Source organism: Rhinatrema bivittatum, chromosome 2, assembly GCF_901001135.1.
Source record: "Rhinatrema bivittatum chromosome 2, aRhiBiv1.1, whole genome shotgun sequence".
Taxonomy (NCBI): domain Eukaryota; kingdom Metazoa; phylum Chordata; class Amphibia; order Gymnophiona; family Rhinatrematidae; genus Rhinatrema; species Rhinatrema bivittatum.
The window spans coordinates 356,983,253-357,007,560 of NC_042616.1; the positions used below are offsets into that span (position 1 = coordinate 356,983,253).

A 24,308-nucleotide genomic window follows, 5' to 3' on the forward strand; every position below is an offset into this window, starting at 1 on the left:
AGGATAAGTTATCAGGGTATTCAGTGGGATAAACGTCATGCTGTATTTCCTCAAAGTTATCCAGCCATATGTAGCTGGATAATTTTGAAATCTGTGGCGGATGGGGATTAGGCAAGCAGACCCCACAGATTTTTATTTTTGTTAAAGTATGTTGCCACTTAATTAAATATATTTTTTGATTATCACCGGCTAATTTTCAAAGTTATCTGCGTGTGTACCTGGATAATTTTATCTTAACTGATTATATTCAAAGAGTGTAGTCAATTAAGTAGTGACCCACAAAAAAAAAAAAAAAGCTGAGCAGTCTTGCCAGCTTCATGAAGAGGGTGATCTGCCCTTCTTCAGACATAAGAACATAAGAAGTTGCCATACTGGATCAGACCAAGGGTCAATCCAGCCCAGCATCCTGTCTCCAACAGTGGCTAATCCAGGAGTCAAGAACCTGGCAAGTACCCAAACACTAACAGGTAGATTTTCAAAATGTTGTGCGCATAAAAAACAGGGGTTACGCGTTTGGTCAGGCCCTGCGCACGCCGCGTACGTTTTCAAATGGGCCCAGCCACGCGCATAATTCCCATTATGTACAGAAGTGCCAGGCCGAAGAAAAGGGGCAGTCCGGGGGGGAGAGGCGGGACTGGAGACGGCTGGTACCTCGGCCATTTGATGATTTACTGGGGAAGGGACTGAAGGCGCACGCAAAGTAGGAGAAAGGGTTTAGGGGGTAGGGAGGAGAGGGTAAGGGTAAGGGAGGTAAGGTAAGGGTGTAGGGAAGTTCCCTCCCAGTCCGCTCCTTAATTGGACTGGGAGGGAACTGGGGAAGGCCAGAACAGAACCATTCCTGTTTCCAAAGTTCTGTTGAACAGATCCTTCAGCTGATCCAGTTAATATCCTAGGATATATATTATCCAGCCTCATAGCTTCATCTACTTCCAGTTCTGCTACTTCCACACATACCCTCGCTTCCATAAATGATGTGGCATCTAACCTACTAATCAAATGTACCCCTACCAACAACTGGAAGGCCTTCAAACCCCTTCTTCTGTAAATACTGAACAGAAGTAATCTGATTAGCATTTCAAGGTTTCCTTGTCACCCTCCACATAGTCCTCCTTTTTTCCTCTTACAATCCTATCTCTGTCCTTTATCCTTTTACTGACTTGCCCCTAGATTCATCATAATGTGTTAACAATGCTTTGATAACGCCTGCGATAAGAAAAAGGGGTGTGTTTAGGGAAAATTTCAGCATTATTGCATCACATTGCTTCACATCAGTAGTATCGCGGTAAAGTTATCACACCCTGCGATAATCCCTATTTTTTCGCATCTTGTGCTGAGTGACAGTGAGAGAGAGAAAAAGAGACTGACTACCTGCAAGGCCCTCCTAGTAGGGAAGTATTTATATCTCTACAGGTACTGGTGGTGGTTTAGGGTTTAGGGACCAGTTTCTCATGTAGAGTGCTAGTACACCTTAGTGAAGATTTGACGTCACTTGGAGTGAGATAAGTCTCAGAAAGAAGAAATTTTGTACTATGTTATCTCACCCTAGCTTAATGGTACCCTATAGAATCCATCAAGCTAGGGTGAGAGAACATAGTAGAAATGGCATCTTTGTGAGACTTTTCTCACTCCAAATGACGTCTAATCTTCACCAAGGTGTACTGGGCTGTTCGTATGTCTCACTCTACATGAGAAACTGGTCCCTAAACCACCACCAATATCTCACCTTGACCTATTAGATGGCCCTCCTGTAGAGATATAAATAGTTGCACACTGAGGCCCTTCCCAGAGGCTCTCTCTCTCTACTCCACTCCACTCTCCCCCTCTCCCTTCCCAAGCCCAGAAATGGCTAAAATGCAATTCTACAAATTTATCGTGAATTATGTTATGGCCATTTCGGGCATATCGCATAGCCTAACACCAGGAAAAAAGGTATAGTTATTTCCAGAATTAAAACCATGCAATAGCATGCATCATTCCTCCCTGATCCCACCCCTCCCAAAAATTTGCATTTGCAAGATGCGTTACTGTTCTTATCGCATGCGTTATGGCGTTAATACGTTATCGTGTACGTTAACCCCATAACGCATTTTGATGAATAACTCAGTTGGTTCTTAGTTTTTAACTTGTTAGTGAAAGGAATCTGCAAATACCCCCTTTTGCTATATTTTTTTCTGTTTGTGCCTTTGCCGACCAGACTACCTATCTTGTCTTTATTCTATAATCCCTTGTGCTTTTTTTAGGCTATTACACTGGGGAACACAATTTTCGTTGAGTTAGATCTGACACTTGTTTTTGACTAACTTTTGACATCTGAATCCAAAAATGACCCCAGTTTTTCTCTATCATGTCAACTTTTTAAGGTACATGATACCCTCCCCTTTGTCCCAAAAATCATACAAAATGTACATAACAAAGGAAATAAAAGAAAAATTACCTGAATATACTGTTTATTTAGTTATTTTATTCATACAAAGGCTATATATTGTTACTGTAAGTCAAATTGTGTACAAGTAGTAAAGTTCTGCTACCAAACATACATATTAAGGTAAAATTGTACGCTTATAGCTTTTCCGGCAGTGTTCAATCTGTGGACAATCTCGCCTGATGCTCCAACAATAGTCAGCCATCATATGTACAGCCCATCTACCCTGATACCATGCCTCCATGACCTTCAAAATCTTGGTGGAATCATTCACCTTGCTCATCACTGACTGCATCCAAGTTTTTTTGGGAAGTCAGCAAGATGGCTATACAGAAAATGCACCTTGATGCTCATGTTGCAAAGAAGCATTTTGAAGCTCTCCAAGAGTTTCTGGACAATTTTGGTGTAATTAAGTGCTCGTGTATTTCCAAGAAAGTCCTTGACAAGGTTGATAAATCTAGGCCTAAGATAGGCTGTAGAAAAAAAACCAAACTTGACGTGATAGAAGAAAACTAACTGCAGTTTTGAAATCAGCATGCCTATTTAAGTCTAAAACAGCTGAAAAATAGAACTCAACAGGAATTATGTTAAAAATTGTTCCCCAGTGTTATTTTTGCCCTTACTTTTTCAGCCACCTCACTGGAAATCCAGACTGCTCTCTTTTCTCTTGCTTTTGACTTAAGCAGAATTCAGATACTATCTTTGGAAGAAACTTGGGTTGAATTCTGAAGATTACTTTGTTGTTGAATATTTGTATATATGGTGGATAGGTAACGAAGGCCTGTAGTTTATTTACTCTCCTGGCTGATAAAGGTTTCCATGCTACAGATCTCATCTCCACCATAGCCATAGGTTTGAATGATGTTTTCAAAAGCCATGCCAACATAAAATTCAGTTCTCATTACTTCTATAAACCTTGAAACAATGGGGTGCTGAGAAATTGGTTTCCCTTCAACTATGTTGGGATAGGCGGCTATCACACTCAGATGAAGCCTAATAAAATTGTTTTTTAAACCAGAGCACACAAGAAGAAATAAGTATTGGAACACCTTAAGAGTGGAAGATACAAAAGGATCTTCTTGAGACTTACACCAGAATATGATCTTTTCCATTTGAATTTGTATGATTTTCTCATGGTAGATTTCCTGGATGCCATTAGAATCTTATTTACTCTTCTTGATAAACACAGTTTAAGTTGTTTTCAACATCCATGCTGTCAATACTAGAGATTGGAGCCTGGGGTACAGAATCACTCTCATATTGGGTGAGCAATTCCAGTATTAATGGTAGCATTATAGGTGTACATGTGGTTGGTCTCAACATCCAAGGGAATCATGTTTAATGCAGACAGTAAAAACCTATCAAGATCATTGACCCCTTGCCCCTTCTTAACTTTAAATTCTTCCGGCTATTAATGGGATTGGTGGAAATGCATATACCATCTCCTCATTCCAAGGGGTTACAATGGTATAGATTACTATTGCATTTTGGGATGGCCTTATCGAACAATATATCTGGAGTATGAATGGAGATGCAAACAGGTCCACACTTAGTGATCCACAAGAAGAGATTCTGTAGTATGTAGTCGTTGATCAATTCGTGAGGTTGTAAATGACGTCTCAACCTGTCCTTTATATTCTTTCTAAGCAAATAGGATGCCGAGATGTGCATTTTTCTTTTGACTGCCCAGTTCCATATTGCTGTGGATTCTCTGTAGAGAAGGTAGGATTCTGTTCCTCCCTGCTTGTTTACATAAAACATTGCTACCTGGTGATCTGTTTGTGCTTTTTCAGTTCATGTAAAAGGCTGTGTGAGCTCCTGATGGAAGTTAATTTATCAAATCCCATGATTGAATTCACTCAAAAAGTTGTTCAAGCTCCTAATGGCAATTAATATTACAGCTGATTCAGTACGCTTGGTTGGATAATACCTCCCTGATGCAGCTGATTAAGGCAAAACATGGAACCAAGTAGGTCAGTTGTACCTAACTGAATAGGAGAAGATTTGTAGTTTGTTGAAAGACCATAGTCTTGTGAGAAAGATACGTTTGGTTTTTTTTTATAATTGATTTTTGAAGATTTGCTGAAGCAACTGTGAATATAAGGCAAGTTGTTTTTTCACCATTTATGTTTGAACACATATAAGGCAAAGTTTGAAAGCATAAGTATTTTTGTATGTTATGATTAAAAAGGATAGCCCAGCTCTACATTACTGGCCGGTTTTTAAAACCTCGGCGTGCGTAAATCCTGGAGTTTACGCGAGTGGCCGGGCCATATGCGCAGGGGACCAATATTAAAATGGGCCCAGACACAGGCGTAAACCGCGGTACGTGAGTAAATGCCGGGGCCTGAAAAGGGGGCAGTCCGGGGGGAGGGGGGAGGCTGGAGGCGCAAGTTCCGCAGCCATTTGCTGCTGAGCCGGGGGAGCGCACAACGGCAGTCAGCCAGTGTGCGCAAGTTGCTTCTGCTCCAGAAGAACAGCAAATTAAAGAACAAAAAACAAAAAACGTTATGGCAGATTAGGTTTAGGGGGTGGGGAGGAGAGGGGGAGGGAAAGGAGACTAGGGTAGGGAATTTCCCTCTCTGTCCGCTCCTTAATTGGAGCAGACTGGGAGGGAACTGGGGAAGGGCACGATGCGTCGCTGCGCGAAAGTTGCCAAATTCAACCCCCTCCTCCTTGTGCACACCACCCCAGTCTTCAGGTACAATGGATGATTTTAATGATAGATTACAAATTTTAACGAATAGGTCTGAAATTTCATTTTTTAGTTCCTTCAGAACCCTGGGGTGTATACCATCCGGGGCAAAAAAATGGCTGGTGTAGGTTAATGTTTATAACTGCATGAATATATAATTTATATATAGAGGAACTAGCACGGGAACAGAAGGAACACAACTAGCCACTTGAGCAGAGGAACCTTGTTGCAAGGCGATTAGAGGAAGCAGACGCCGGCCTTAAGTACTTGCCGGCGTCTGATGTCATTTTGTGGGCGGGAAAAGCCTTTAAATCGGGCCTCCTTGCGCACGCGCCTTGCCCAGAGGGGGAGGAGCCTGGTTCCGGGGCTCGGCAGCGTCTTCCTCGTGGAGAAGGCCTGAGCAGGCCCGACGAGCTGCGCGCCTTGCAGCCGACCGCCCGGGAAGCAAGGGCAGACCCGGACGCACCGAGAGCCCCGACGCTGTTGCCACGGAGCCGGAGGTAAGGACTTGCGACCGGGACCGCAACAGTACCCCCACTCTTGTGTCCCCCTCTTGGAAGGACCAGGTTTACCGGGATGACTGAGATGAAATTGATGAAGCAGGGATTTGACCAAGATGTCACGAGCAAGTTCCCAGGTGTTGTCCTCAGGACTACAGCCCTCCCAGGCCAGCAGGTACTCCCATCGTCGCTGGTGGAAACGGACATCGAGAACCTCACGAACTTGATAGATGGGGGCGGAGTGCACGGACATGTCCGCAGGCTCTGTAACCTTAGGGTGATATCTTGAGAGAAAGATAGGTTGTAACAGAGAGACGTGAAACACATGATGAATGCGCATGGAAGAAGGAAGACGTAACAGATAGAATACCAATCTCATTCTCTCTGCCACGCGGAATGGTCCACAAAACCTTGGAGCCAATCTTCGGAATGGGACCCGAAGTTGTATATTTTTGGTGCTGAGCCAAACCCGGTCACCAGGGAGGAAGACCGGTGCAAGTTGGCGGTGATGGTCCGCCCATTTCTTGGCTGTACTTGCTGCTTTGGTGAGTTTGTCCTGGATGGAGAGCCAGAGATCGTGCAGCTGTTGAGCTGACAGTTGAACTGCTGGCGAGATACTGGGTTTTGGCAGAGGCAGTGGTGGTTTGAGTTGTTTACCAAACACTGTCAGGAACGGGGATTTACCCGTCACCGAATGGGTGTGATTGTTGTAAGAAAACTCGGCCAAAGATAGTAGGCTGACCCAGTTGTTTTGTCTTTCATTGGCAAATGTGCGGAGGAAAGTCTTTAAAGAGCGATTAGTGCTTTCTGTCTGTCCATTACTTTGTGGATGGAAGGCTGAAGACAAACTAAGCTGCACATCAAATTGTTTACACAACGCTCTCCAGTAGCGGGCTGTAAACTGGGGCCCCTGATCAGACAATATATCCTGTGGGAGACCATGGATACGGAAGATATGTAGTGCAAAGAGCTGGGCGAGTTCTGGTGCAGATGGCAGATTGGGAAGTGGGACAAAATGAGCCATCTTGGAGAAGCGATCCACAGTTACCGAGATGACAGTGTTTCCTTCAGAAGCAGGCAGATCTACCACAAAATCTGTGGCGATGTGTGTCCAGGGTTCAGTAGGTATGGGTAACTGTTGTAGCAACCCTCACGGCTTTCCCACTCGCGGTTTTTGTGTTGCGCATATGGGACATGAGCTGACATAGGCTCGGACGTCCTGTCTTATCGTGGGCCACCAGTAAAAACGGTTGAGCAAGTCAAGTGTTCTCTCGCAGCCAGCATAGCCGCCCGTAAAGGATTTGTAAGCCCAAACTAGAGCTTTCCTTCGTGCGCGTCGTGGCACCACTGTTCTTCCTATAGGGCTTACCAAAGTACTGGACAAGATCACCCTTGCAGGGTCTAGGATATATTGGGGACGTTCCCCCCTTCTCCTCCTGCTCTGTAGTACGAGATAAAGCATCCGCTCGCACATTCTTGGATGCGGGTTTGTAGCAGAGCACTAAGTTGAAACGGTTGAAGAACAATGACCAGCGTGCTTGCCTGGGGTTTAAGCGTTGCGCTTGGCAGAGGAACTCCAAGTTCTTATGGTCTGTGAAGACTGTAATGGGATGCGCAGCCCCCTCCAACCATTGTCTCCATTCTTCAAATGCTAGCTTGATCGCTAAAAAGTTCTTTATGTCCTATGCTGTAATTACATTCAGCTGGAGAGAACCTTTTAGAGAAGTACGAGCATGGCAATAGCTTCCCTGAAGTAGCGCTCTGGCTTAGCACAGCTCCCACAGCTATGTTGGACGCATCCACCTCCACTATGAACGGGCGAAGAGGGTCTGGATGACGTAGGCAAATGTCCTGCACAAAGTCTTCCTTGAGGTTCTCGAAAGCCTGGCAGGCCGTCTCCAGCCACTCCACAGAGTCAGCTCCCTTTCTAGTAAGAGCAGTGAGGAGCGCCACTTTGGAAGAGTAGTGTGGAATGAAGTGTCTATAGAAATTTGCAAAGCCCAGAAAAGGCCTCAAAGCCTTCAACCCTCTTGGACGTGGCCAGTCCTTAATAGCTGCTACTTTCCCGGGATCCATCTGGAACCCTGTTGCGGAAACTATGTATCCCAGAAAAGGAAGAGACTCCTGCTCGAACATACATTTCTCTAACTTGGCATACAAATGATTGTCTCTGAGGATCTGAAGAACTTGCCTTACGTGTCGTCGACGTGAATCCAAGTCCTGAGAATAGATTAGCACGTCATCCAAGTACACAATAACTGAAGAGTGAAGGAAATCATGAAGTACTTCGTTCATTAAGTGTTGGAAGACTGCTGGGGCGTTGCATAAGCCGAATGGCATAACGAGTTACTCATAGTGCCCGTTCCTGGTGTTAAAGGCAGTCTTCCACTCATCACCAGGACGAATCCAAACCAAGTTGTAAGCACCCCGCAAGTCTAGTTTGGTGAATATCTTGGTCCCTTGTAACCTGTCCAGGAGTTCAGAGATCAACGGGAGGGGATAGCGATCGCGCTTGGTAATGGTGTTAAGGCCTCTATAGTCGATGCATGGTCTCAGGGAGCCATCCTTTTTCCCTACAAAGAAAAAGCCTGCCCCTGCCAGCGACTTTGAGGGTCGAATGAATCCCTTAGCAAGGTTTTCAGCTATGTACTCTGACATAGCTCGGGTCTCGGGCAAAGATAAGGGATACACCCTCCCGCGAGGTGGCGTGGCTCCTGGTACCAGTTCTATAGCACAGTCGAAAGGACGATGCTGCGGCAAAATCTCCGCCCTCTTTTTAGAAAAGACGTCTGCAAAGTCCGCATAGACCGCAGGGGGCACAATGGAAGCATGCAGAAGAGGGATGCTGAGTGCGTGAGGAATGTTGAGGCAATTACTGAAGCAAAAGGGACTCCACTCCGCAATCTGCAGAGTGTCCCAGTGAATAACTGGAGAATGTTGCTGTAGCCATGGTAGCCCAAGTACCACTGGGTGGACAGCTTTCTCTAGAATCAAAAAGAAAATCCACTCAAAATGCAGAACCCTGGTGTGGAGGATGAGAGGCACCGTAGAGGCGGAGATACTCCCTGGGAGGAGTGATCCTCGGATGGAGGTAATTCATAGTGGAGTCTTACGTGGAAGAACGAGGATTCACAATTGTTGTACGAGGTCACTCAAAATAAAATTCCCGTCTGCTCCAGAGTCAATGAAGGCGAGAGTCTCAAAGGCTCCGCCAGGATATTCCAGAGAGATAGGTACAGTACATTGAGGAGCAGACGTAACACAACCTAGTAGCTCCTCGGGACCTCCTAGGCTCTGGTGTTTTCCGGGCGCTCCTTACACTGGGCTAGGAAGTGATCCTTCACCCCGCAGTAGAGACAGAGACCCAAAGTACGACAGCGGCGTCTCTCCTCTGCCTACAATGGAATGCGCCCCAACTGCATGGGCTCCTCAGAGGAAGCTTCTGAACTCGCCAGTCCTTGACTGGGTGCCGGAGTCATGGGTCTAGAGAATGCGGGTGCAAGGGGCACAGCACGTTGAAATGGGCGGTTCTCCTTAGCCCGCTGTTGCAAGCGACGATCTATTCTTCCAGCCAAGTCAATTAATTCGTTGAGGTCATCCGGAATATCATGGGCTGCTAACTCATCTTTGATTCGCACAACCAGCCCTTCTAGGAAGAGGCCTCGAAGGCTGTCCTCCCACCACCCAATCTCAAGGGCGAGCGTATGGAATTTGATGGCCTAGTCTGCCAAGGAGCGAGACCCCTGTCTCAGTTGTAGCAGCTCCGAAGTGGCTGTAGCTAATCGCACAGGTTCAAAGGCCTGCTTAAAGCTGATCACGAACTGTGGCAAACTGTTTAGCAGAGGATCGTTCCACTCCCTCATGGGAGAGGCCCAGGACAATGCCTTCCCATCAAGCAGGGACAGGATGTAGGCTACCTTCACAGAATCAGTTGGGAACTGGTTAGGCAATAACGAGAACCTGATGTAACATTGGTTCAGGAAACCACAGCAAGCTTTGGCCTCCCCGGAATAGCGAGAAGGTGCAGGCAGCTGAGTAGGCATACTGATGCTTACCACCGGCGTGGGTAACGGAACCTGAGGAACTTCCGGGGGCGCCGCTTCCAAACGATTGCCAATCGTTCCACGGTAGCCACAAGTACGTCCAGGCAATGTTGCTGTTGCTGTAAACGTTGAGCCATTCCGGGAATGGCCTGGAGACCTGACAGGTCCGCCGGATCCATGGCCTTACAAACTGTTACGGATGTAGCAGTGGACTCTTGGGCCGGCCTAGCGGAGTGAGATGGTAGAAGAGGAGAGCACACTGCTGTGAAGAAGTAGGCCGGGAGGCGGTGCCAAGCCGCTCGTAGAGCTGAAGTCTTCACCCTGGAAGCCTGAGGACCCCCCGAGAGGAGCTCGTGAGGTCCCAGACTGCTGGGACTTAGGAGATCGAAGGAGCGGATGGAGATGAAACTGTCCAAGGTCGAGGCAGGCGCAAGAACGGAAGTCAGGAACAAGCCGGGGTCAAGAGCCAGAGAAACCAACCAAGGGGCGTCAGGAACAGCGGAAGTTGGAAACAGGAAAAACCGGAGCAGGATCAGGATACCGGGAGCAGGAACACCAGGAGCTGGAGCAGGATCAACAAGAACTGGAACCAGCACGGGAACAGCAGGAACGCAACTAGCCACTCGAGCAGAGGAACCTCGTTGCAAAGTGATTAGAAGAAGCAGACGCCGGCCTTAAGTTCTTGCCAGCATCTGATGTCATTTTGTGGGCAGCCTGCGGTCTGGCAGGAAAAGCCCTTTAAATCGGGCCTCCTCGCTCACGCGTGCCCAGAAGGGGAGGAGCCTGGTTTCGGGGCTTGGCGGCATCTCCCTTGTGGAGACGCCGCCACGAGAACGCCTGAGCAGGCCCGACGAGCTGCGCGCCTTGCAGCCGACTGCCCGGGAAGCAAGGGCAGACCCAGATGCACCGAGAACCCTGATGCTATTGCCACGGAGCCGGAGGTAAGGACCCAGTCGCAAGCCTTGCGACCAGGACCGCAACACCTTTCTTAATTTCACATTGACAAGGATATTGAAGAAAAAAGGAAAAACCTAAAGAGGTGATTTTTTGCCTTAACACAAGAAATTCTCTCCTCTTTATCCTAGTGACTGGTGCCAAATCAGGATACATTTTTATGGATTGTCCATGGAAAGATATGGGAAATTTCTGAAAATATCTTTTCATTAACTTATTTATATCCTGTAATATAAATGATATAATCAAAGTATTTATATCTAAGACATCTAAATTAGAATCTCACCCAAGCGACGGAAAATTTTCTTGCACACGTGGGAACCATATTTGCAATCTTTGCCTCATAGGGCTCGCAGCTTGGCCCTGAATGATTAACTGTGCTTTAGTGGAATTGTCTGGACGGTATCTGCATGGGTTTCTGGTCTTCGGTGGGGGGTTTGGGGGAAGGGGGCGGTGTTTGAGTAGGGCGGGGGGAGGGGGTGGGAGAACAGTAGGGATTGGGTGGGTTATCCCTGAAAAGAGTGTTCCAGTTTTCATGGCAATTTAATGTGCATATCTGGTGTACCTATATTGGTTTTATTCTTTCCTGTTGCATTGTGATTTGTGTGTACAATCGCTCAATAAAAATATATTGAACATAAATTAGAATCTTCCAGAAAATTTGTAAGGTTCGCAGGTATTGAAACTGGAGAAGCATTAGCTTTTTTTTTTCAGAAAAAACAAGTGTTTACAGAGGGAATATCTTCTTCAGAGTATGATAATACTTCTCTAAAAACCTTTTTAAAGATGTATAAGCTATTTCTCCTGCAATCTGAGGAAAATTTAATATTCTAATATTTAAATATCTAATACAATTTTCCATAGTTTCAAGACAGTGTGAACATGACATCTGTTCCTTAACCATTATAACATTTAACTTCTGGAGAGATTTAACATTTTTTTTTTCATTTTCCACAACTCTCTGAGTTAACTCCACATTTTGTTGTTGAATATTTTGTACTTGTCCCTGGAAATTTAAAGTAACATGATCAATTTTTTGTTCTAATCTGTTAATAATATGTCTCAACCCAGTCACCTCCTCCCAAATTGTCTCCAATGTAACCTTTTCTGGCCGAGCTGTTATCCGGGGTATGTTCCTCAATCACTCCATCCATCTTTGAAGAACCTTCTCCTAATAACATAACCTCGGATGTTGTTCCCACTTGCCCTGTTGCTCCTGCCAAACCATTGGCTGGTGGCTGGGCTACTTCAACCTCAAAGCTGCGTTGGGCTGGAGGCGTTCTATGATTAGGGCTAAGGGACACTTCTTCTGGGGATACCCCTCGTTCTCCTTCCCGGGGGTGACCAACAAAGTAACTAGCTCCCTCTCCTTCCAGTTGTTTCAGAAAGCGGTCAATTTCAAGTTGTGTTAGGGAAGACAAGGGTTCTGTGGGAAAACCCTTTATTTTTCCCTTTCTTTTTGCAGGCATAATCACCACTAAAAATGTAACAAATCAAAAACAACTCTGACACTATTTTGAAAGCTATGCTCCTTAATTCCTTGACCAGTGCTTATCTCTAACAAGAAAATTAATCTTAAGAGCAATTTTGGGCTATTCTGGGCTAAGCCAGGCAAAGTTGCGTGCGCGGCTTTGGCGATGCGCCGGAGTGGCAATTTTAAAGAGCTTCCTGCCCCTCCCTCTGACCAACATCAGAAATCTCAGCACAGACCCAGGTCCTGGCAGGCAAAGCTTTTCTTTACTCACAGGAGCTAAAATAGATTCTCAGATAGCCAAAGTCCAAAGGTCCCGGCAGGTAAAATTTTTCTTTACTCACAGGAGCTGAAATAGGTTCTCAGATAGCCCAAAGTTCAGAAACAAAATACAGTTGCCCTCAAAATTTTTTTTATCTTGTATGATATTCCAGAGCAGCAAAATCCTTTGTAGGGACAGATAATAATATGCCCCATAAAAAATAAAAATAGAATTATTTTAAATATGTATGAAAAGCTTTTTTGTAATTGGGGATTTCAATTGAATTCAGAAGAATTAATGTTTTTTAGAATGTTTATTTTTCATATTTCATGGCCTTATTTTGTTTACTGATGTTTTGACCACTTGAATGACAATCCATTGCATTTCGGTGTACCTGAAAGAGAACTACAACACAACTTCCCCAGTGCGAGTTGGACCTGAAAGAGAACTCAAACATAATATCTCTGGTATAAGTTGGACATGATAGGAAACTTCCTTGCTTAAAAGGCAGGAGAGTTTCCCTGTCAATCAAAGGCGGGACTTTGGACCTGCGAGGGTTTTCATTGGTCCAGGGTCTTTTTAAATACACAGGAGGACAATATGGCCGCCGTTTAGCAAGAAGCAGCGGCGTCCATGTCCCGGTTTGAATCCACAGTAAGTTTATACTACTATATGGGCTAGAGACTTTGTTGTCATCATTACAATTTAAAACTTATTTTCCTAGTAACAGCAGCCTCTCTGGTCCCTGAAGCAGGCAATTATTGCCGAAACACTGGCAGTGTTGGGCGGCTTCACAGGACCTAAGAGAAATTGGTTACAACGCGGTTAAGGTATTCATTACCAATGCGGTGAAAAGCAGTTCAGCTCACGACAGTAGCTCCTTGAGTATGGGCAGCTTCATTTATTTTTTGTGTAATAATTACCTTTTCAAAGCTTCTCTTAAGGACTGTGGCTATTAAGGAGAGTTTGCAAATAAGATAAAATATATCATCACAAAAAAATATAGAACACAGAATGCTGCACAAACACGAGTACTAAGGCTCACTTAAAATTTTAAAGTAAAAATGGTATATTTTAACATTGAGGTACCCCCTTTTGGGAGTTACCCTTAAAGATACCGGACATTAAAAGTCTACCCATAAGGATTTGCATTTTCCCCGTATTTTGTTTGTCTGTTCAAGAAGAGGGGAATTATATTTTTGAGGTGTGTATTTTTTGGTTGACACTGAATCTCAGCTGCCAAATCTTCAACCACTCTTCCAACTTTCTTAAATCTCTTTTCATTCTCTCTACTCCTTCAGGCATGTTCACTATTTTGTGTTTGATACTAAGAACTACAAATTGACATAATTTACCTTTTATCCCCCCTTCCACAATGTGGCTCATTATGAACAGAACCAGTCCCATGACCAATCCATGTGGCACTCCACTTAACACTCTACCACAATATCTGTTTGGACAGAGAATTTACCAACATCTAATGCCATCAGAAAGGACTGACAAAAAAAGCAGCATCTGACACATTTCAATTGTTAAAGTCAGTAGAGCAGTGCAAAAAAAATCAACATTTATTGTATCATACTCTTAAAAAAAACAAAAAAATTCCAAAAATATATGCAAAAATAAAAATCGACTTACCATTTCAACAACTTCTACTTCAGCATCTAATCGAAGATGATACAAAAACATCTGCAGATCCTTTTTCATTTGAATGCTGTTATCATCCATTTGAGCAACAGTGAAAATACGCATCTTACACTTTCTCCACACCTGAAATTGGGGAAAATAGAAGCTTAAAGGATGCTAACTGGTATAAGGATATACCTAACCCACTGCAATTTTTCTCTAGTAGAAGATGATCATACAAACACTCCCACTCAGCAAAATAAACCATGGATCATTCTGCTTATTTCTGAACTATCAGGCATCACTTTAAAAATATGCAGTGGTATTGGAATGTCTTTTTGGTTGGGGACTCAAGCAAATCACCTAAGCTTTGCCCACAACCCCACCCCATGGTCACACAGCCAATTTCTTTTATTTCATTTGCAGTTAATATCATTCTCTCTTACATACATTCTTCGTAAGAATCATAGATTATAATTATTCATTCTGAGACCAACTAATTAAAAACTTGATGCTAGAAAACCAGACAAAGTGGTAAAGGAGAAATTGACAAGAACAGCATTACTAACAGACGTTTCAGTACTAAACAACTATTCTGTAGCATGTATGGAGAGAGAAGATCATCAAGTACCAAGAGATGTAACCAGAGACCAAGAAAACATGGCCTAAATATACAAGAACAATCTTAATTGTTTGGGCACCACTTACCCTATTAAAAAAACTTCCAAGCTCATCTCGAGGAACGGGAAGATGAGCAGGGGCTCTGTATAACATGTATGCTGCTCAAAGCCCTGTATATGCATGATTACACGTTCTCAGAAAGGAGCTCCGATATGTTTAAGAGCCACTGCTGGGGTGCCTTGTTGTTGCAAGCAGAGCCTAGGTATTGCTCTGGAAGTGAGTGTACCCTTCTGCAGTTTCACACTGTGAAATCTTGTTCTAGAACATGCTTTCTTCTAAAAAAAGGTATGCATCTTGTGCAATATTTATTTCAGGAGGTTAAATGTCTCTATGATATTTCCTACGTCTGTCTTTTTCAAAGATATTAAGGGGCCGATTTTAAATTTTGCGCATGCGGGGTACATTTGTGCGCGCTACTCGGCGCGCACAAATGTACACCTGATTTTATAACAGGCGCGCGCTGTCACATGCATGTTATAAAATCCAGGGTCGGCACACGCAAGGGGGTGCACACTTGTGCACCTTGTGTGCACCGAGCCCTAGGGGAGGCCCGATGGCTTTCCCCGTTCCCTCCAAGGCCGCTCCGAAATCGGAGCGGCCTTGGAGAGAACTTTTTTTGGTCCCCCCCCCACCTTTCCCTCCCTTCCTTCCTCTATCTAACCCACCCCCCAGCCCTACTTAAATCCCCCCCTACCTTGTTTCGAAGAGCTACGCCTGCCTCTGGCAGGCATAACCTGCGTGCTTCGGCTCACTGCTGGTGCGCCAGTCCCCGACACAAGCCGCTGTGTCAGGGCACTCGACCACGCCCCCGGACGGCCGCCACACCCCTGGACCTCAGCCACACCCACGGCCCCGCCCCCGGGCCGTCCATTTTTCGAAGCCCTGGGACATATGCGCGTCCTGGGGCTTGCGCGCGCCGCCGAGTCTATGCAAAATAGGCTCGGCACGCGCAGGGGTAGGTTTTCAGGGGTTACACTCGTAACCCTTCGAAAATCTACTCCTAAGGTTTTTAGGTATCATTCCATGTGGTTTCTGGTGCAGGCCTTGCCCCATTCTGATAACATTTCCTTGGACCATCTCCACCCTATTTATATCCTTTTGGTAGTATGGTCTTCAGAATGAGTCACAATATTCTAAGTGGGATCTCAGCTATGAACTCTACAGAGCCATTACCACTTTTTTATTTTCTACTAACTCAATCACTAAATGAAGTGGTTCCTAAAGTATGGCCCCTGGGAGATCCTCGGCAGAGGTACACCAGTATCAATGGGACATTCCATCTACAACCCCAGAATAGCAGTACCATCGGACCTGCGTTTCCTTCCTCCCCTAGAGCAATAGTTCTCTTGAGATGGCCTTGCCTCCTGCCTGTCCAGAGGCAGATAGTTCTAGTATCCCACACTTTGCTCTCTGTAGATTTGCCTTCCCAGACAAATCTACAGAACTCAGGGCTTTATGAGTGGTACCACCATGAAAAGAGATAGATCAGCAGCAGTTTATGCCTGGTTTCAGCTATAAATAAATGCACAGTGTAAAAGACAGAACTACCATACAGCGAAGCAACATCATGCCTCAAAGAACTGTATATACAACAAAAGCTTTACATATTTAAGAAAAAAAAAATCACATGTTCTAATAAATAAACTTAAACTACTACTTACACCTTATCTATGTTCTGTCTCCTCCTCTGTCTCTCCTCTTTATTTCTCCCTGGGTCTCACATTCCTATATCCATCTTCCTCTCTTACACCTCCTAGCTAGTGTTTTCCACTTATCCTTACCTCCAATGTCTGTTCCTCTTTGTCCCTCTCCCATTCACCTCCTACCCCCCTTCTCTCAAGCCTCCCCATCCCCCAACTCATCCTCCCCACAAAAGAGACAACAAAAGCTGTTCTCCCTTCCTGGATTGCTCGCTCACTCACTGCCCAAACCTTTTCATCTCCAGGATCCAAGTTGGAGACCTTCAAACCCCTCACAGCTGCTAGTGCCTCTACCACTCCATGGCCATATGTGCTGAAGTCTGAAAGAGCATATGCTCCATATGTGCTTACTCCTGGATATACTAGCTGCAGAGAACGTCACCCCTTCCCCCTCTTTGCTTCCTTGCTGGCAGCTCTTTTAAAAACACACTGTATCCCTATTCAGCAGGGCCTGGGTGTCTACCCTGTTCAGATGTCTATAAAACCATGCTCTAGCAAGTTCATGTTATTTTATCTCTCAACAATATCAGAATATTAAAAAAACCAACAAAACCTGTAAAAATAATTTATCATCATTTTGGTTTGACTTGAACACCAATTTAATAAAAATGCAATTTAAAAATATGGAGGCCAATACTCAATTTCTCTGCCTACCTTTGGGAGATAGCCTGAGAAATCTTCAGGGTTAAAATTCCTTCAATCCCTCACCACTCAGCAGGTAAATTTTGTGCAGGCAAATTGTTGTTTACCTGCATAAAAAGAAGGTCTACAGATGTTCCAGGGGCAGTGCTAGCTGGATAGAGTGAAGAGGACAAATCTGGTCACAGTGAAGGCCAGTGCTAAAGTTATCTGGATAGATTCAGCAGCAATCTTAACTGGATAAGTCCCATTGGATATCTAGATAAGGTTACCTGGATAACTTTGGGCCCTATTTATGAAGCATTTTCCCATAGACAAAAAATGAAAGAAAGCCTTTAATAAATAAGTCCCTTTATTTGTATAATTTTCCTGTTTGTTGAATATGGACCTCATGATAACCAGTCTATTTATAGTGTTCACAAATCAAGAATAATTTTTTTAAATCATTAGCAAATAATTGTGGTTTAAACTTTAGTCCTCTCAGATCTATGGAGTCAAGGGTCAAACAACAAGCTATAGGTGATACCTTTTTATTTGGACTAACTTATTACATCTGTGATGAGCTTTTGAGAGTTATCCGCTCTTCATCAGGACAGTGAAAGAAAAGCACATTAAAGTGGGTTTATATGGTACAGAATCATTTAGGTCTTAGGCTGTCTGCCTGTGCCATTATAGCTTAGTAAAAAAATAAAAAGGTGGGGGTAGGGGGAAGGAGATAAAACAGAGGTGATGTCATCAAATTTTGAAGTTGAAAGGACCTATATCTGATACATGGATGACAAAACCAATGTCTTTGTTGAGTCCTTTTGGGTTTGCTTCACAATGATCATCCTAATTTCAAATGTTTTCCATTCTTTGTACTCCTAAAGTTCCCTTTAAGTATCTTGATTGTGAAGTTATTAAGGGATTGATCTTCCTTCCAGACGAGCACACCTACTGAGCCATGATATTTTCAGCCACAGGGGTCTCCCTTCAGTCTGTTTTGTAGCAATTAGCGTTAGCCAAAAATAAAATAATAAAACGTATCGGAATCAACTCCGCGGGGTGGCGGGTGGGTTTCGTGAGGACTACATCCTGCTGTCCTGGGATAACACCTATTACAAGGTAAGCGATTTTGCTTTATCCCAGGACAAGCAGGATGCTAGCCCTCACATATGGGTGATTAGCAAGCTACAGGCTGAGTCATCTTTAAATCCCTGCTCTGTTCGGCGCCATTTCTTCTAGCGATCACGGCTGCTAGCGTTGGGGAGGGCCTGCGCGATCGGCGCCGAGCCCCACCGGGGGAAGGTCAACCAACCTCGCTCCCCACCCGGGCAGACTCAGCACCGACAGCGCGACGAAACCGCAAGTAGAATCTGCAAAATAAAGGAAAAAAAAAAACCCGCCAAAAGTCCCGCCCACCTGCCAGAGCAGCCAACCAGAGCCTGCCCTGCCGGGCTTTAAATCCCTGCTCTGTTTGGCGCCATTTCTTCTAGCAATCACGGCTGCTAGCATTGGGGAGGGCCTGCGCGATCGGCGCCGAGCCCCACCGGGGGAAGGTCAACCAACCTCGCTCCCCACCCGGGCAGACTCAGCGCCAACAGCGCGATGAAACCACAAGTAGAATCTGCAAAATAAAGGAAAAAAAAAAACAAAACGCCGAAAGTCCCGCCCACCTGCCGGAGCAGCCAACCAGAGCCTGCCCTGCCGGGCTTTAAATCCCTGCTCTGTTCGGCGCCATTTCTTCTAGCGATCACGGCTACTAGCGTTGGGGAGGGCCTGCACGATCGGCACCGAGCCCCACCGGGGGAAGGTCAACCAACCTCGCTCCCCACCCGGGCAGACTCAGCTCAGACAGCGCGACGAAACCGCAAGTAGAATCTGCAAAATAAAGGAAAAAAAACGCCGAAAGTCCCGCCCACCTGCCAGAGCAGCCAACCAGAGCCTGCCTTGCCGGACTTTAAATCCCTTCTCTGTTCGGCGCCGCGCATCGCGCGCCAAAGGTGCACAACAAAGGGGCAGGCCCCTTTGTGAGCCCCTTCGTGCAGCCTACTACCTACAATTGTACTATAATAGTACCATAATACCATAATAGTTCTACCCAAGACCCCGGTGATTCAGCTATCCGCCCCTCCGCAACTGATCACCACAAGACACAACTACTTTAAAAATGCACCCTCTTCCTATTCCCATAATCAGGAACAAACCAAGAACAATCACAACACTGACCTCCCAACATACTTCAAGACAACAAAGACTAATCTCAATTATGGCATCTCCAATCACACAACTCTTAGGCCTCTCACTTTTCACGTTAACGCTATTCAACGCCCAATCACTTTCCAAAAAAATGCATATCCTCAACGATTATCTCATTGAAGTCAACCCAGACTTATGTGCCATCACGGAAACATGGTTAAAAACTTCAGACCCAGTGCTAACAAACCAGCTGCCTACACAAGCATACGACCTTTTTTCAGTACCCAGACCTAAAAAAAAAGGAGGAGGCCTTCTGCTGGCCGCCAAGAAACATTTAGGTCTCACTCTCCAACAAACAAACTCCACCACAAAACTCGAATTCTCTCTCTTTAAGTCAGAACATCTACAAATATGCCTCATCTATGCTCCACCAGGAACGCTTGATTCGGACCCTTCACCTCTTATAGAGCTGATATCCAAATACATCAACTCAGACAAACCAACCATAATCCTGGGTGACTTCAACTTACACATTGATTCATACCCACAATCCACAAACTGTGAAACAGTACTTTCTGCGCTCAGCCACTTGGGTTTTACACAAATAGTCAAAGGTCCCACACACAAGGGCGGACATACGCTGGACCTCATATTCATAAATGATAGTTTCTCCATACACACCAATCCTTCCTGCTCACTAGTTCCCTGGTCAGACCACAGAGTCATCTCCACGACTCTCAAAAAAGAAATCCTCCCACCACAATCATCCTCCAAAACCACAATTCATTTTAGAAAACCATGCCCACTGGACCTACTCAACAAGATCTGCTCCAAAGAACTAAATCAGCTTGACCTATATGACGCCACTACAGCCACCACGTCATGGATCAAAGCCACAAAATAAAATTGCAGACCAAATCTGCCCAATCACCACTAAAACTATTCAACCCACACTAGACAACAGAAAACCGTGGTTTACCCCAGAACTTAAAACTCTAAAACAAAATATACGAAATAAAGAACAAAGCTGGAGAAAAAACCCTACCACTGCACTACACACATCCTACAAAACCACTCTAAATATCTACAGAAACGCCATCCATAAAGCCAAGAAAGATTTCTATGCAAAAAGAATCCACAACTTCATCTTTGACCCAAAAGCACTTTTCTCATATGTCACATCACTTACCAAACCACCTACGCTGTCCATACCAGATCACCAAGCTCTCGACAAAGCCAACGAACTCGCCAACTACTTCAAGAATAAAATCACCAACCTCACCAGCTCCATTACTAACCATAATTACACACCCAACCTTCTCAACAAATCTCAGATTCAACAGAAGTTCAGCCTCGAATTCTTCGAACCCACCTCGACACTGGAGATTGAAAACACCCTCAAGAAAATAAAACCATCTTCCCACCCAGCAGACCCAATACCTAAAACCTACTCACCGCCATACCAAACACTATCGCACAACCAATTGCGAAAATCTTTAACACCTCTTTAACTCAAGGCATACTTCCCAATCAGCTGAGACTAGCAATTCTCAAACCCCTACTGAAAAAACCAAACGCCTCACCGACGGACCCAGCTAACTTCCGGCCCATCGCAAACCTTCCACTGATAGCCAAACTGATGGAAAAAGCGGTAAACAAACAACTGTCAGAGTACCTCGAAGAAAATAATATCCTCTCTCCAGCTCAGTACGGCTTTCGAAAATCACGAAACACAGAGTCTCTTCTGCTCTCGCTCACAGACTCAATACTACTAAACCTAGAGAAAAAACAATCACACCTGCTGATTCTTCTAGACCTATCCTCAGCTTTCGATACTGTAAACCACATAATACTCATAGACCAACTAGCAAACATAGGTATTGGAGGGACAGCACTCAACTGGTTCAAGTCCTTCTTGTGTAACAGATTCTACAAAGTCAGGATAAACAACAAAGAATCTCAGCCGATCCTTTCAAACCAAGGTGTACCTCAAGGCTCATCACTCTCACCAACACTCTTCAATGTATACCTCCTCCCCCTTTGCCAATTACTCTCCAACCTTAATCTCACCTATTACCTCTTTGCGGACGACATTCAGATACTTATCCCTATCACCGAATCTCTTCAAAGAACCATCACCCAATGGAAAGACTGCCTACAATCAATTAAAAACCTACTCTCCAACCTACACCTAGTCCTGAATGACAACAAAACAGATGCTAATCATTTCTCACGATTCCATGATCAACACAGCAATCCCTACACTATCCTCCACATTAAACATGGTCTTCGCCACAGATGTCAGAGACCTAGGAACATGGTTGGACAACCAACTAAACCTTAAAAAAATGTATAAACACCACCACCAAGGACTGCTTTTATAAACTACAGGTCCTCAAAAAGCTAAAACCTCTTCTTCATTTCAGCGACTTCCGCCTAGTTCTTCAGTCCATCATCTTAACAAAACTCGATTACTGCAACTCCATCCTTCTCGGACTCCCCTCTAGCACTATCAAACCCCTTCAGATGGTACAGAACGCCGCTGCTAGAATTCTCACAAACTCCAATAAAAGAGATCATATCACCCCTATTTTATGCAATCTACACTGGCTACCCATCAAATACAGGATTCAGTTCAAAACACTCACCATCATTCACAAAGCTATAAACAACATCGCGCCCATCACATTAAAGACACAACTTCAAGCCCACACATCTTCCAGACCCATCAGAAGCGCCTGCAAAGGATCTCTGTATGCACCACCTGCAAAATCACTATTAAGAAAGAGAGCACTATCAACAGCAGGTCCACACCAATGGAACGCACTTCCACCAGACTTACGCCTTGAACCCAGCCTACCTGAGTTTAAAAAACAACTAAAAACTTGGCTCTTTAGACTTGCATTCCCAGACTCATAATGTAACCAGGCTTCCCGACCTCCTTCCCAGACTCACAATGTCACCAGGCTTCCCGACCCTTCCCAGACTCACAATGTAACCAGGCTTCCCAACCTCCTTCCTTCACCCTCCACTCCCACACTACCCATTGCTCATTCCCAGTCAATTCTTTGATAAGCTATTCAGCTCCAAACTTTCTGCAGCCATAACATTAATTTCATCAATGCAATCACCATTATTGTCTCCGCAAGACATACTATTGTAACCATTATTGTACAGTAGGGATCTCATGGCCGATCTGCCTCCCACTCATGTTGATCGGAGCTACTTACTCTGAGCTGTTTATTTAACGGTATTCTATGTTTATCTGTTACTGTAAATAAGCCATGTTTAATGTTTTCAATGTAAAAAGTTTTAAAGTTTTAATGCAATGTTATGTAAATTTTAATGTTTTAATGTAAAAAGCCCTGGCCAGACAAGCCCCGGGCGAGTTCCCGTTCTCTGTAAACCGGATTGATTTGTATCTCATACAGGAATTTCAGTATAGAAAAATTAAAAATAAATAAATAAATAAATCTTTGTATTGGACCAACAGGTTACAACTTGTGCAACAGGCACAACTGGTGTACTGTTGGGAAAAATGAGGCAGCCTGAAATCACGAAAAATTGGATGTGGAAGGAGTTGGGATTATACTGGAAACAAATTCTTTAAGACAGATTGTCCATAGACTGAAGCTTGTCATCCTTCCTTGTTGAGACAGTAGTGAGCCACAAAGTGTGAAGAGAACTCCATGTTGCGGCCTTACATATGTCAGTTATTGGCACTGAATGATAGTGTGCTACTGAGGTTGACATTGCTCTTACTGAGTGCGCTTTTACTCGTCCCTGGAGAGGAAGGCCTGCTTTTTCGTAACAAAACTGTATGCAATCTGCTAGCCAATTGGACAGAGTTTGCTTGCCTACTGCTTTTCCAGGCTTGTTTGGATCAAAAGAAACAAAGAATTGGTTGGATTTTCTATGGGTTGTAGTGCGATCTAAGTAGTATGCAAGCGCACGCTTACAGTCCAAAGTGTGTAAAGCTCTCTCTCCTTGATGAGAGTGTGGTTTTGGGAAGAAGGTAAGCAAGATGATGGATTGATTCAAGTGGAATTCCGTAACCACCTTGGAAAGAAATTTTGGATGTGTACGGAGTACCACTCGATCATGTAGGAATTTTGTGTAGGGTATGTGACAAGTGCTTGTAACTCACTAACCCATCTTGCAGATGTGATGGTTATTAAGAAAATAGTCTTCCAAGTGAGAAATTTAGCATCACAGGAATCCATGGGTTCAAAAGGAGAACACATGAGTCTAGTTAAGACCACATTAAGGTCCCATTCCGTGACCAGTGGTCGGTGTGAGGGTTTAAGTTGAATTAAACCTCTCATAAACCTACTAACTAGTGGTTGTACTGATAATGGTGCATCTCCAACTGTATTGTGATAAGCTGAGATTGCACTTAAATGTACTCTTACAGATGAGGTTTGAAGACCAGAATCTGAGAGATGCCATAGATAGTCTAATAGAGATGATGTAGTGCAGGAAAAAGGGTCAATACCATTTTGTGTACACCACGTTGTAAACCTTTTCCATTTAGCATGATAGTTCTTTTGTGTGGAGGGTTTACGTGAAGCTACAAACACTTGAGACACATTAGATGAAAGGTTAAGAGGTTGTAGAATTAAGCTTTCAACATCCATGCTGTGAGGGATAGGGATTGAAGATTGGGATGATGCAACCTGCCCTGATCCTGAGTTATGAGCGTGGGTGCTGTGCCCAGGCAAATTGGATCTTTGATCGAGAAGTCTATAAGTTTGGGAAACCATACTTGTCGAGGCCAATACGGGGCTATGAGAATCATGGACCCTTTGTCCTGTTGTAGCTTCCCAAAAGTTCTGGTTATGAGCAGTATCGGGGGATATGCATATAGAAGGTCTGAATTCCAGTGGCGAGCAAAGGCATCCCTGGTTAAGCAGTTTCTCTGCTTGAACAGGGAGCAATAATTGTCCACTTTGTAATTCATTTGTGATGCAAAGAGATCTACTGTTGGTTGGCCCCAACGTTGAAAGATCTTGGTCGCCACTTCTGGATCTAGAGACCACTCATGAGGTTGGAATTGACGACTGAGGCGATCCGCCAGTGCATTGTGAATTCCTGCTAGATAAGTGGCCTGTAAAAGCATTGAGTGTGCTAGGGCCCA

General features: G+C 44.5%; 1 protein-coding gene across 3 annotated transcripts in view; it reads right to left on the bottom strand.

Moving 5' to 3' along the window:
• The window catches only part of SLC12A7 (solute carrier family 12 member 7), a 485,337-nt gene that overhangs the window by 146,113 nt on the left and 314,916 nt on the right, over positions 1 to 24,308 (bottom strand). For all 3 annotated transcript variants that reach the window (XM_029589924.1, XM_029589923.1, XM_029589925.1), the window contains one exon: positions 13,986 to 14,117. In XM_029589924.1, coding sequence (XP_029445784.1) covers positions 13,986 to 14,117 — 132 coding nt within the window. The remainder of the gene's footprint in view (positions 1 to 13,985; positions 14,118 to 24,308) is intronic.